The sequence below is a fragment of the Lissotriton vulgaris genome, chromosome 3_1 (assembly GCF_964263255.1).
Source record: "Lissotriton vulgaris chromosome 3_1, aLisVul1.2, whole genome shotgun sequence".
In the NCBI taxonomy this organism is placed as follows: Eukaryota; Metazoa; Chordata; class Amphibia; order Caudata; family Salamandridae; genus Lissotriton; species Lissotriton vulgaris.
This window is the reverse complement of record NC_141689.1, coordinates 286995393-287009728: the sequence shown is the minus strand read 5'-3', so window position 1 is coordinate 287009728 and position 14336 is coordinate 286995393. Positions and strand designations below refer to the sequence as shown.

Here is a 14336-nt window from a genome sequence, read left to right as displayed (position 1 = left end):
TGTTTTGTTGTGAATATGTAAACTGGAGTATTTGAGTCTAATCTTGGTAGCTGAGGAGCTTTGCAAAAGCCCAGTTTCTAAAAGAGGAAGGGCTACTAGTCTAATTTCTCAGTTGGTGTCAATTTCATGCTAAATGTTTACCCACTTTCACATAGAAAATTAAATGTTGTAGGTGGTTCTGTAAGAATGCAGAGGATGTTGGGTCAGAAGATTGTCAGATAGTTTGACTACATAAAGGTTGGAAATGCAGATGTACCTGCCTTCAACCATATGTTGCAAAGTCTGGGAGTTTATTCAGCACTCATGCAAGTATTTATCAAATATGAGTTCAGCTTTTGTAGTTTAAGGGACATATTGCATCTCCAGAGTGGCATGATCAGCCTGAGTGCAGATATTCTGTTAACCGCCCGATGAAGGCATTTTTGGATCATTGACAATTTCAAGGTTTTTTTGTAAATGGGAAGGCTGAGGAGGCAAAACCGTTCTGGGGGGAAAGTACAAGACATTTGGTGGTTTCCTAAGTAAGAAAAAGATCTAGGAAAGATCAAAGACTGCCTGGCTTAAATGTTTGCTGCTGTGTTGTTACTTGAGTTCAATCATAAGATTGAATATAATCCTTCGGAGGGTTGTGAAGTGTGAGTGCAAAGTGCTTATCAAGAATGACAACCAGCAATAGTAGTGGGTGGAGATTGTCGAAGGAGATGAACCGAATTCGTTATGGGAGCAGTAGTGTGTCAACCGAGTTGGCCAAGTGGTAAGAAGGCTTTCTGGACGGTAGTAGCCTAATCATCAGTAGTATATAATGTGCTTAAGAGGGAAGACCTGCTTAGGCTAACTTAAGCGTTGAAGAGGAAAACAATAGAAACTGCTCCTAAGGGTCATCTATAGATGTAGAGGAAGTTGCCAGCAGATATTTGAAGGTTTGGGATGGATACAAATGTGTAGTGTACAATTAAGTGGTTTTGTGGTCCAAATGCTATCATATATCACAAAACTGCTTACGAAAAGATAGTGAGGTAAAAGGCAATGCTGTCCGAGATTTGGTGGTGGAATGCGGAATCCCTTGTTAAAATCTTAGATGGCGACTTGAGATGTTGGTACTTGAGCGGAGGAGTACAACAAACCGGGGCAGACCTACTCCCCAGAACCTGGGGGCAATAAACAATATTATAGCAACAGTTGTTCAAGAAAAAATGTTTTTAAACAAATTTCTCAAAGCACAACACATACATATAACAATGAATTAAAAGAAAATGAAACCCTATGAAATAAGGTACCCACAATAATTATTAAAAAAGCATTTATAATCAAAAAATATTCCAAAAAGATAAACCCTATATGCAAACATTCAACTGGTGCTCACAATGTTGCACAGAACATACATCATTAAATAAAACAAAATGCATTGTAAACAGAAAGACCATGGCAGAGGGGAGATTAACACAAAAAGGCCCGTCTAATGACAGAACAAGACACAATGTATGCTTCCTCCTAATTCGCCAAAGTAAGGCGTTGACGGGGTTTTGACCTTTAATTCATTAGGTCATCATCAGAACAAAAACATTGCAAGCAACCATCAGACTCCATCTAGAATTCAAAACAGTGGGATTTAAGGGGGTACCACATTTCATAATATAAACAACTAAATTAAGCCTGACACAAGACAAATCACCCGGGTGTCATGCATAACCGAACCATCACCAACCTATTAGTTAGTTCAAAAGACGATTGAAACAAACATTGGCATAGCCAATAGGTCTCGCCTTTGGGACCTTATAAGTGTTTAGTTATCCAGCACAATATCCTTGGTGCAACAAAATCAACTGTTGCATGTCTAAACACTTATAAGGTCACAAAGGCGAGACCTATTGGCTATGCCAATGCTTGTTTAGTCTGATGTTGAGATAAAATACAATAAAAAGATTTAAAAAACAAAATCCATGTTACAAGTGCAGCATGTAAAGAACCTAAACCAGGAATGTTTAAAACATCATTTTTAAGAACATCAACTTTGTAGTCCTGATCATGTATATTTCGCTTTCCAGGAAATGCAGAAACAATGTTATTATATTAAGTGGGGTTAACATGCAGAAAAAAAAATAAGAAAGGTACAAAAAGTCAAACTGCAGGACTGAAAACCATCTACTAATATAACCACAATCCCACTGTTGCTGTGCGTGCGTCCTTTGAGTAATCGCTGTCTTTAAGACATTTCAGGCTATTAGCTGAGATCATTAGCAGTCTTCACTTAAACGTGAAATGGCTGCCTCGGTAAATGCAGATGAAGAATAGATGGTTAAAACCGCGGATTGAACAGCAGAACATTTAGGAGTGATGTTTCAATATATTTATGCATAGGCACTGGACTGACGCATCTATATATCTTTATACAACATAACGAACAGCAGTAGTGCTGTCGTTACAACACAGAGAATAAAATGTAGGGGCCTTTGTAGAAGCCACAACCGTAAACTACATTGTAGAACTCTATACTTTGTTATTTGTGCAGGATTAAAAACATTTTTTGAGGTGATCCACTCATTACAAAATGAAGTGGTACCCGTGGTGAAGGATATTTAATGGGAGGTGTCTATCCGCGACCGGCTAAATGGAATTGATGATTTCATTTTCTGCCGGCAGTCTTTTGAATAGCAATGGTTATTTACAAGCCGCCCAGCCTCTGTCTAAACAGCATTACCTAGTTACTATCCAGCCAGTCGCCACCTAAATAGTTATGATTTAGTATTCAGCTGGCAGCCACATAAATGACAATCCTATCTACCACCCCGCCTCACGGGACAAGAACGTCGCATCATATCCTGAGCATCTTCTCTCTGATGACTCACAACAGGTGAGGACACGTAGTTACATCTGGGGTCTCAGTGCCGGAGAAAGTCAGCATGCTGCCTGGGACAGCGAGTAGATTGTGGGGGAAACACGCAAGTTGGAGGAGAGTGGAAAGACTGCCTGGAAGCGAGGATAGTCTAACAGAGAGGGGAAAGGGATGAGCAGGGTTAACAAACTGACTGGGAGACTAGCAGACTTACTGTGAGGAGAATAGGCAGATGGAAATAAAACAGAGGAGAAGCGGCAGGCTGAGTCATAGACTGGGTAGGCTGAGCACAGATCAAGTAGGCTTATTGGAGAGTGGGGGAAATAAACAGACTGGGAGGAGAGAAGGAAGGCTCTGATGAGAAATGGCCAAACTGAGAGGAGAGTGGCCACAGTGCAAGAATTAAGGGTAGGCTGAGAGAGTGGGCTTAGGAGGTGAGCACGAAGAAGAAACAGACCGGGAGGACAGGGCTTCAGTGCTTAATTAAAAAGAAGAAAAACCAAGTATTGGCCACGTGGCCCGTGAAAGTGCAGCGTGACCCGCGTAAGTGAAAGTGATCGCAATCAGACAGATGGCGGCAGCGCTTGTACACGCTCGCGTGAAAGCAAGCGCTAGGCCAGCCAGTAGCACTTTGAAAACTCACCTACTAAATGTCTCTCCGAGCAGCACATGCGCTGGTTCGGCGAAACCTAAAAAGTGCTTTGAGGAATACCAAAGAAAAATAACCATGGAGTCACTACCTGCAATAAAACATCCCCAGTGCAAAGAATACATGATGAATACACCTACTTATAAGTAAAAGAATCCGTCCAAGAACCAATCCTAAACACAAATGCCCAAGGTCCCTACAACAAGGCCTTCATTAATTATAAGCACCCAAAGGTCATTAATTATAAGCACCAAGTCAAGAGTAAATCAATTACACCAGGCTCTTGAGGGTCCAGACAACAATTATTATAAGGTACCTCCTCCGAGTTGCTATCACCTTCCAGCATAAAGATATTAGAAAAAGGTAGTCAATTTAGTTCGACTGTCCAAAGGCCATTACACTAATTATGATCCATCGAAGTTGCAGGTCCATTTACCTTTGACACATTATCCTTTAAATATTGTAACTTAAGATGTGGACAATGAAATCCATGCAGTCAGCTAAAAACCTAAAAATAAATTGTCTTTAGGCACGTTTGCTTTCTATTTATCCTCTTTTCATAAAATATCTAACTTAATTTTGTATAGCTAAGATTTTAAACTGTTTTCTGGCAATGGCTGTGGTAACGCCTGCATTTTAGTGCTCAAAGTGATGATAAAAAAATTCTTTGCAAAACAAATAAAGCATGTAAAGGTCATATGCGGGTCTGCACCTTCCTGAATAACATCCGTGTTAGGTCTTTTAAATGGTCCTGTGATATTTAAAACCATGTTTTTAAAGTTCTTCTTTGTAGGTAAAAATATTAACTCATTAAAAGGCTAGTGACAAACCAGATTTTTTTTTTAAACTGCTTTAAAGTCCTAGATCTTAAACTGTTTAGTTAAGTTATTTAAGCAATTTACTATGTGGATCTGTTAATTGAATCTAGAAATTCTGGTTGTTTACCATGTCAGGCGGCTAACTTAACTACATGGGAGTGCCCAGTGGTTCTCCTTCTGTTACGAAATGATTGGCCAGACTCACACAGGTTCTGTCGCTGTGACTGATTGATGAGTGGATTGTGTGAAAGTTTGAGAGGACCCTGCCTGCTTCTTGAATGAATAATGTGAATGAAGGTAAAAGGTAGCTCGATGTGCGATTGGACGGCATTTGACTCCTTTGGTGTAGTGGTTTGGTACATACGGTGGGGAGTAAGGCATTTTGCAGTTGTTTGTGTTGCTATTATATTCTGATGCAAGATGGCAAGTCAGTCCAAAATTAACATGACATAAGCGACTAAAGGAAAAATAAACATCTGTTTGAAGTGCAGCTTGTTTGCCCAGTAGCAACTTTATGGTAGCTGCTTGTCAATATGTTCTGTATATCCCTGTGTTGAAAGATGTAATTATCCCACTTCTCCCCACCCCAAACGTGTACAGTGCTGGCTACACGGCTTTGTATGGTGCCTGTCTTTATCTTTGCTGCTAGCAGTTCATGGGCTGATGTTTTTCTCCTGCTCAGTTGGCTTGTTTCTGTTACAAGCCGCCCTGACGCTAAGCATTAATTCTTTCGGTAGTTGGTGAGTGCAGGATGTCAAAGGTGTGCATGAGATCCTTTAGAAGTAAGCATTGGGCCCATTCCTAGCTTAGTAATCCTCTTCTAATAAATAAAATATTATAATGATTACTTTTGTAGTGGTCATTCCCTCGGAGATGAAGGACTGTATTCATTTTCTCCACAGATTAAGGGGACTGAGTTAATTAATATATTGGTGCATGGATTCTTATACCGAATGGTTTCCCCTGTATTGGTAAGTGTCAAAGCAGACCCATGCCCTAGGTTATTGTGGGAGTGCGTTTCGGTGTTTCCTGTTGTGGGTGCACTCCTATTAAGTAATTGCAAGTCCTACAACACCATTGGCTCAGTGAAAAAAAAGTAATGTTTCCCCTTCCATTAGCGCAAGAAAGGTCAAAGATGGAAATGCTGGAGAAAGAACTGGCTGTTCCAATTTTCTGGGCTACATCTGCCTGTTAATCGCTTGTGAAACCTGCAACTACACTGGAACACACATATGAAATATAGATGGTTACCATAGCTGGGGTTTTCTTTCTTTCATTATGACCTATGAAGTGTTTTGCATTATTGTACTTTAGACCAGCAGAATATGGTTTCCCTCCCCCAGGTACACTGTACCACAAGCATTGTACATGTGTCCTCAATATGCATGCATAGTTCACAATTGTGTTTTCTTGAATTTCCAGATTGCTCTTGGCAAGTTCGTGCAAATGACCCCTACTTCTACAACCTACCAGAGTTTCAGAAAACCACGTATTTGTGCTTAAAGAAGAGCAAATATTCAGTAAGATTACGTTTTTTCTTTGTACTAAAACCACGTGTCATACCTGTTTTTGACCAGAAACCCTGTTTCTCAATTATTGTATGTTTGGATGGTTTGTTGTTGTCTATTTTACTTTAGCTGAATAACTTAGTGGCTCACAGTTCAAAGGTGTCATCTATTCAAAGCCAATAACTCAGACCATTACATGATTCCGGAACCCGACACATCCAGCAGTGATTTGTGCGTTATCAACCTCCTCACACCCCGCGCTCTAGTGTTGGTCTTCTATGAATGGAAACGTTTGGAGGTTGTTTTTTTAGCCACCTCTCTGCCAAGCCATGGAATCATTTGCAAGCTAATAATCGACAAAGAATTTCCGATCTAGATTTCAGGAAAAATCTATATACCCATCTCGTCCAAAATTGACTTAGTGTTGTCCGTCTTACTAGTGTTGCAATTTAATGGCAGAACACCCTTAGTTGGATAACCGTTGATCTCTGTAAATTATCATTCATCATTTAAATGTGTGTCCATTAAGGATATCATTTAGATATTATACACTTGCAGCCAAAGAGCCTCATATTTCGTAGAAAAGTCAGTTGAATTTACTGAGATTCCTAGGTAAATGTATGGCCTGAAGTCTGCCACAGCTTCCAGATTCTGGATCTGCATACTTATGGTACAATTATAGTCTGTTTGCCTCTCCAATGTATGCAATTGTATCTCACCAAACATTTTGTACTGGTCTACTCCCACCTTAGAATTGCCTGTTCCTGCAGCGCATTGATTGTCTACCTAATGCATCACCAGAGGAAGACGTTCCTAGATGCACTAAATCATGACCTGAAATGCAAAGCAAATAGGAGGCCAAACCACCAGCTTCTTCGAACAGCTATCAGGCTGGCAAAAAAAAATCAAAGGCGCAATCCTACACATCATCCAGGACCCACAATTGTATGGTTGTTGGAAATGCCAGCCTATTCAAAAAATGTCCACTAGTGGCTTTCTATGTTAATATTTAATGGTTAGGTTTTAAGGTCTTTAACAACTGAACTAAATTCTATTTTTTATTAATGTTAACAAAGAATCCTTAAACAAAACTTTAGAGAAAATGATGGAAGAGCACGTTCCCTACCTCTCTTTTCTGGTTGTGTAACCTTTAGTTCTATCCCACAATTGGTAAACTACACCAGACAATGCCAGACAGTGTTTCAACCTATATTTATTATTAAAGTGATGAGGAGGGTGTTGATGCATGAATTGTTTCTCTTGTGCCAGACTATTTGTGCCATGTTGTCCAGAGTGTCACAGCTTACCTTTAAGTTTCAGAATTACCCATTCTTGCCAGCAGACCGAGTTCCACATACTTTTGAGAATGTTATCAATCCTTTCCCCATGTTCGGCTTGCACTAGACAATGCAGCTTTTTGTGAATGTATAGAGACGAGAGAGAGATCACACCAATTGCTATCTTTTTAGGGTTTTCTCCAACATTTGTATCCGTTGGGGGACCTGTTCCAATATGTCAACCTCTGAACCACATACACTAAAGCCAAATTGTTTACTGTTCATTCAACCCAAAATGTGCTTTGTGTGAACCTAACCACACACTTTATCTCCTTGCCCTCAATAATGTGATTGAACTGGATTGCTCCAAGTTACATTATTGACCTTTATTTGTAATCGATTGTGAAGTTGCACATTTGTTTTATTTTGAGCGACTATTTTCCCTTTTTGCAAAGGTCTAAAAAACTGTAATAATTCTTCTGTATTGCAGTCTTTACTGTCAGTAGGAGTTTTCGCATTTACATATTTGGGAATTTGAAACTCAATAAAATGCTCTGAAGTAATATAACAATTATGTATAATCAATAACCTATTCTGTTTTTATACTAAATGCTAATCCCCTGAATAGTATTTATTTAACTTCTATCTTATGTTGCTGAATACTACTACGATTCAGGTTCGAGTTCTACAATACAAACCACAAATACTCAACTTTGTTTGAGAGAAACTGCTTTATAAGGTTTTGAGCTCCAGCACTCTTAATGCAGCACTCACCTGAGCTTTACTTGTATTAAACTTGCACAATTTAGAATCTCAATTCATGGTGTGTAATATGTGAATAAACCTGGTCCTGTGGAGCAATGCTCAGGTGTTCCTAAGACGAGTACTGCATTGCCATCAATGCTGAGCCTCTGTTTTCATTTTCTTCTCTGAGAAACTATTTTACACGCTAGAGACTGCAGGTCATCAGCACTAAATGAGATCCTCAAATACAGGGTATGCCCAGAAAACATTTACCAAACTTTTTTAAATTATACTTCTTTCGTCTTCCCCATCAATGTACTTGCTGCAATAAAATGGGTTAGATAAGAGAAGGAGTAGGGCTAGGTATTATGAAGATTAACAAAGATAATCGAAGAATTAGGATTTATCACAGTTCTTAACTGAGGCCCGGAATGAACAAGAGAATTAATGTAAATGTAAATGTATTGCGATTTATATAGCGCACGTATCACCCGAAAGCATCAAGGCGCTTGCCTTGGGAACCCGTCCTGGTATTCCCCTGTGAGATAACCCCAGCAGGGTATCCACAAGGTGAAAGCCAGGCATCCCGCCGCGAGGGGCCGTAGTGGAGATTAAGCAAGCTATTGCCCAGAGTCGCAGAGTGTGAACCCGTGAGTCGAGTAGGCACCGGAACGAGAATTATCGAGTCCGTGGAATTTTTGAGCCCAAGACCCGCCGAGGCGGGGAATTGAACCCTGGTCCAGGACCGATCTCAGCTTCCGGGTCTGCCGCCTCTAACCCCTGAGCCACACTTCTCCACAACTAACCTGTGCATTGAATGTGTCAAAGTAGAATTGGGGTAAAATACTGGTTCTTCGTATAGTTGAGTGAAATGTCCGGATACTTTGGACTAAAGTTGATTGAAATGTTATCTTGAAACTCACATGTTATTTTTTTTTAAATAGGGAAATGCAATTAAGACTTCCAAATACAACCCAATCACCTTCTTACCCATGAATTTATACGAACAGTTTAAGAGAGCAGCCAATGCTTACTTCCTTGCCCTGCTTATTCTCCAGGTAAGTTGTTGATACAGACTCACAGTAGGTAATTGCATTGATTTTAGAAACTGCATCTTACCAGTAGACAACATTTCCCCGAATTATTTAATATTAAGGTATAGAGTATTTTTCACAAGAGACTGTGGTGTCCGGAAAATTATGATGAAAGTGTGCACAACCCCTCATAATCGATATCACTGGTGTGTAGCATGTGCTGTTTGTCGGAGATGTATCTGTTTATCTTGTGCAGAGAAGTAGACATAAGCGTAATGGTACTTGTTATTAAAAGTCATTCACCAATAAAAATACTTTATGATATTTAGTTTTATGAGAACTAAAGCAATTTTTGAAACCGGGAAATTATAATGATACTTTTGATTTATTATTAGAAAGAGCTCTTGTATCCACAACGGTATCTTGAAGCTAAAGTACACTGAGATCAGATAGAAAATGAAAACTCGGATCATGACTCAGTGATAACATTTTTAAAAGGCTAGAAATCTGTAATAGAATAAATGCATTTTAAGAGTTTTTGTAAAGGTGAGGTGGAATTGACTCGCTTTATATAACAGAAGGTTATTCCAGTGGAGGGTCAAGCAGACGAAGAGACTGACTTCCTAGCTGGCAACACCTATGGCAGTAGAACCAAAGTAAGAGCAAGGAATTAAAGCCTTGGCTCTTATCTGAGTTGTAGGGACTAAAATGTTTGCGGAAACCAGATTTCCCCTTTGCATAGTATACTATCGGGCATAAAGCTGAGCACCTTACATTTAGTTCTCTGCCAGTCATAGCGACTCACAGTTGATATTAGCTTCATGTAATCTGAGTGGATATTACAGTGGTCAACTTAGATGCTACTTTAGCGTGGAGTTATTGTGGGGAGAATGGAAAGATTTTTTCTAGGAGCTGTAAAGTGTTGAAGTAGACAGATGAGCCTGCATATACCTGCACTGTGAGGCAGTGCTTGTCTAGGATAATCCCAAGAGGCCTCCCTTAATCTGCAGGCAGAGGAACAGTGTCCATGGCCAAATGCACTTCTGCCATCAACCTTTGTCATTGCGTATCACGGAAATGTTGATTTTGAATTTTTTCAGTTTAAGAAACTTCCATGACGGGACCCCAAGCAAACTTTCGTGCGGGTTGGTTGTTTGTTGTCTTTTATGGTTGGTGGTAAAGGTAGATGGTGAATTGTGTACGCTGTGCATAAATCTAGTTGCAGCATTCTAGAAGTAGGCAAAACCAAAGGGGGTGATGGACGGAGTGTTGAACATTGCAAGCACTCACCCCCAGTCAACTGATCTGGGTTTAATCCATCATCATTCTTTAGCTCACTCTGCCACCCCAGTTCAGACATGTCCATTAGCAAACAAGGCTTCAGTTGTTTAAAGCGTACGAGGTTTCATCTAGCAAAATACATGATTTGTGTAATTAAATTATCAGGGAGACCTTAGATTATAGCTTTCCTGATCTTTGGAACCTGCAACAAGAGTCAGCAGTTGTTGTACTGGGGAAGGGTCAGTGAGAGTCCCAGGAGGTAGAATAGAAGCAATCTTTGTTGCTAAGGCTATGTCCATCACAGACTGATTCTGGCAACCAGCCCGACTCGCCAATGGCACGCTGCTGTCAATTGGCTTTACTTCTGATGCAGCAAAAGAAAATAGCAGTATGTTCTCACAGAAGGCTATGCACTTGACGGTTTTCCTATCAAGCATTAGGCGCCCTAACTCTCAGTAGGGTGGTGGCTGATCATTTTGAGGTTGGTTTTTTATTGTTCAGTTTTAAATTTTGAAGAAGGGTTCAACCCATTCCATTCTTATATCTTATGGATCAGAGCTATAGATTATCCTGCATGAAAAACTGTAGGTACCTTGCTGAATCATTCCTAGGGGTAAGCAGTACCTCGTCCCAGCTGTAGAGCCTTTCTACTTTGCAACAGTGTCTGCCAGAGGAAAGAAGCAGACACCTGCTGCCTTGCTGAAAACGAAAGGAACATTATGTTTCAATATTGGAGTTATGGACCCTTTTACCCGAAAGCTGCCTCAAATCGTTGAGAAAAATCAGAGCTTTGGTAGCTGTAGTTCTTCCACACCTCAGTCGAGCATGATTTGCCAAATGAATTTTAAAGTCTCATGGAAATAACAGCTTAAGTGCTCCAAGAAACCCTCAATCAATCAACCCAGTGTTTATTAAGCGCAGACTACTTGAGGGTCTCAAGGCGCTGGGGTAGCAGGCCCCAGTTCCTCAGGGGGAGGGGTGGGAGTGTAACTTGAAGAGCCAGGTTTTGAGGATTCTTACGAAGGTGGGGAGCGCTGCTGTCTGTGTGAGGTGGAGCGGAAGGGCGTTCCAGGCCTTGGCTGCGAGGAAGGAGAAGGAGTGGCCTCCCGATCTGGTTTTTCTGGTGCGTGGGACCACAGCATAGTGGAGCTGGGCTGATCACAGGGTTCTTTGGAGTGCGTGGAAATTAAATCTGCTAAGGTAAGCTGGCCCGGTGTCGTTGAAGGCCCTGTGTACATGTGAGAGCATCTTGAAGATGACTCTTGCTTCGACAGGGAGCCAGTGCAGTGTGGGAAGGTGCTCGGAGATGTGGCTGTGTTTTGTCAGGTTGAGGACCAGTCTTGCGGCGGCATTCTGGATGTTCTGAAGCTTGCGGGTGAGGTTTTTGTTTATTCCGGCATAGAGTGCATTGCCGTAGTCTAGTCTGCTGGTGACCAAGGCGTGCATGACAGTTTTTCTGTGTTACGGGGGGGATCCATTTGAACGTCTTACGTAGGCGGCGGAGGGTCTGGAAGCAGTAGGACATGACTGAATTGATCTGGCGGTCCATTTTGAGCTCTGAGTCCAGGATGATTCCATGGTTGCATGCGTGGTCCGTGGGTGTGGGGGTTGTCTGAGGGCGGGAGCCACCAGTTGTCTTTACAGACTTTGGGGTTTGGTCACATGAGTAATTCCGTTTTGTTGGTGTTGAGATGAAGGCAGTTGCTTTTCATCCATGTGGCAACAGCTTACATGCCTTCTCGGAAGTTGTCTGGTGGTGTCGGGTAAGTTGGTTGGGGAGAGGATGAGTTGGGTGTCGTCAGTGTATGACACTATGTTGAGTCCATAGGATCTGATGATGTTGGCAAGTGGCACCATGTAGACGTTGACGAGGGTCGGGCTGAGGTAGGATCCCTGGGGGACTCTGCAGGGGATTGGAGTATGGTGCGATGTGAAAGAGGGGAGTCTGACTGGCTGTGTTCTGGCAGAGAGGAAGGAGTTAACCCTCAGTTATTCTTTCAAATGCCTGTTTTGGAATACGATAGAGCATCATATTGGCACATCCTTGCTAACACCAAGAAAACAACTGTTCAAGAAATGGCTGTTTGGTGTCGTTCTCCAAAATAAGACAGAAGACTTATTGAGCCGAGAATCAAATCATTCAGTTGATTTCAACCCATTTTGAGATGAACTTTGAATAAAAACATATGAAGGTGTAACTAATATTTAAACATTAGGTGTTAGACCTGGCATTATTGGCATAGTCCCACCCCCCTAACTTTTTGCCTTTAACCCTCCTGTTTTGTGGACTTCGTTTTTGCTGGCTTTAGGACGCTGCATACTTAACTGCTAGCCAGTGCTACATGACTTGTGTTCTCTCCTCCAAACATGGTAAAATTGGCTTATGCCTAATTGGCATATTAACTTGTAAAGTGACACTACCTATGCCCGGTGCCTGTTAACTAAATTAGACTAGTGGGCCTTCAGTACTAATTATGCCACCCACTTAGGAAGCCATTGAAATATGTCTCTGGTCTGTCACTGCAGCCTATGAATTCAGTATTAAACTGGCATTCCTACCTGGCAAAATAAACGTCTTGCCAGGCCCAAACCTTCATTTTATTACACAGAAGTCATCCCGAACATAGTCTTTAGACAGCCCAGGGGTCAGGGGGCAGTGCATTTTAAAAAGTTGTACATATTCTTATAAGTTTTATGTGTCCTGCTAGTGAAAAAAAAAATCTAAAAATGTATTTTCTATGAAATTGGAGTCTTAATAGAAACCAGTAATCAGTTTGTTTGGTGTCTTTGGAATTGTAATGAATACTCCTCTTATGGTAAAGCCCGGTTTTAAATTACAGTTTTGAAAATGCCACTTTTAGAAAGCTTGCATTTTCCTGCCTGCTGTCTGTTTCTGGGTCACATGGCTGGATGTAGACAGCTGCACACAATAGAAGGCATAGGTGTACCTGGATGGGCCATAATCAGCAGGATAGGAGGGCCTAATTGTCTAATGGAAAGTACAGGTGGCACATGAACTTGCGTGGACACAATGTGGCCAGTGGGTAATATTTCTAGATGTCCGGCATGGTGAGTGCGTGATCACTGCGTATCCTGATTGGCTATATGTTAATTGTGGCATCTGATTTCATGATTTTTTTAGGAGCGCGCATACCCCTCCAGCTATGTGTTTTTTATTCGGGCCAGTTTCCCTGGACCATTTTAGTGGTGATTCACCGATCTGTGTGATTGATGTAGGGTTTCCTGTTTGTGCATTTATCTGCCGCCTACGTGCCACCCCACTTGTGACCTATCAATCAGTGGCTTAGGGCTCAGAGCTTGCCTGACTACGTATTTGTGAATCACGGTTGATGTGGCATTCACAACAGGTGAATTTGTTAATAAAGATGCAATTTCGTTCTCATAAATGAATGTATAATTTTTCATTTTAGCATCGACTTTTTCCATATTAACCATTATCAGCATGGTCGCCACCTCTTAAGTTGTGTGTGTGTGATACATATTTGTTCTTCATATCACACATGCATTTTCTTAGAGATGTAAACCTTCCTCTTTCTGGATTTAATTGTGACCTTGGAAGGATAGAATTCTGAGTTAGCTTTGCTAGGAATGCACATCGCAATAGAGAAGCGTTTAACTCATAGAGCCATCTTGACTGCAATAAAGGGCTGTATGGGCCAGAGTCTGGGGATAACGGGAAAAGGGAAGGCAATGTATGCATTGGTGGTCTTACAGGACTTCATTAGAGTCAACAAATATTTGGCAGCATTAAGCATGCAATCCTCACCCTAATGCCCCACCCCATAATAGCATCACCACAAACCATGTTTCTTCCCTTCATCATTACCAGTGCCATCCTTGCTTTGTTCTCTGTTCCGGGTCTTCCCCTCACACAAGTGCCTTTACAGTGTCAGCTATGCTGGGCATGAGTAAGTGTGGATCATGGCTGGCACACCCTGTGCCCAGGAGTGGCCTAGGGTAACTATTACTCAGTAAAGTGAATCATGTATTGTGACAGCCTTTAAACCTGTTCCCAGCCCAGAGTCCTCGCACACACTAGTTCCGATGTGTGCAAACTAACTACATTTATCGGTCTCATGTTACTTTAAGCAGGGGCAGTGTGTTGGCCAATTCGAATTAATTTTCTCACCCTTTTTACCTGTGTTGTTGAGTGTTCAAACTTAGTTCAATA

General features: G+C 41.3%; 1 protein-coding gene across 1 annotated transcript in view; it reads left to right on the top strand.

Moving 5' to 3' along the window:
* Positions 1 to 14336, top strand: part of ATP8B1 (ATPase phospholipid transporting 8B1) — a 496708-nt gene that overhangs the window by 194318 nt on the left and 288054 nt on the right. Inside the window, exons 3-4 of the mRNA XM_086960445.1 lie at positions 5723 to 5820; positions 8774 to 8887. Of these exons, the coding sequence (XP_086816571.1) occupies positions 5723 to 5820; positions 8774 to 8887 (212 nt within the window). The remainder of the gene's footprint in view (positions 1 to 5722; positions 5821 to 8773; positions 8888 to 14336) is intronic.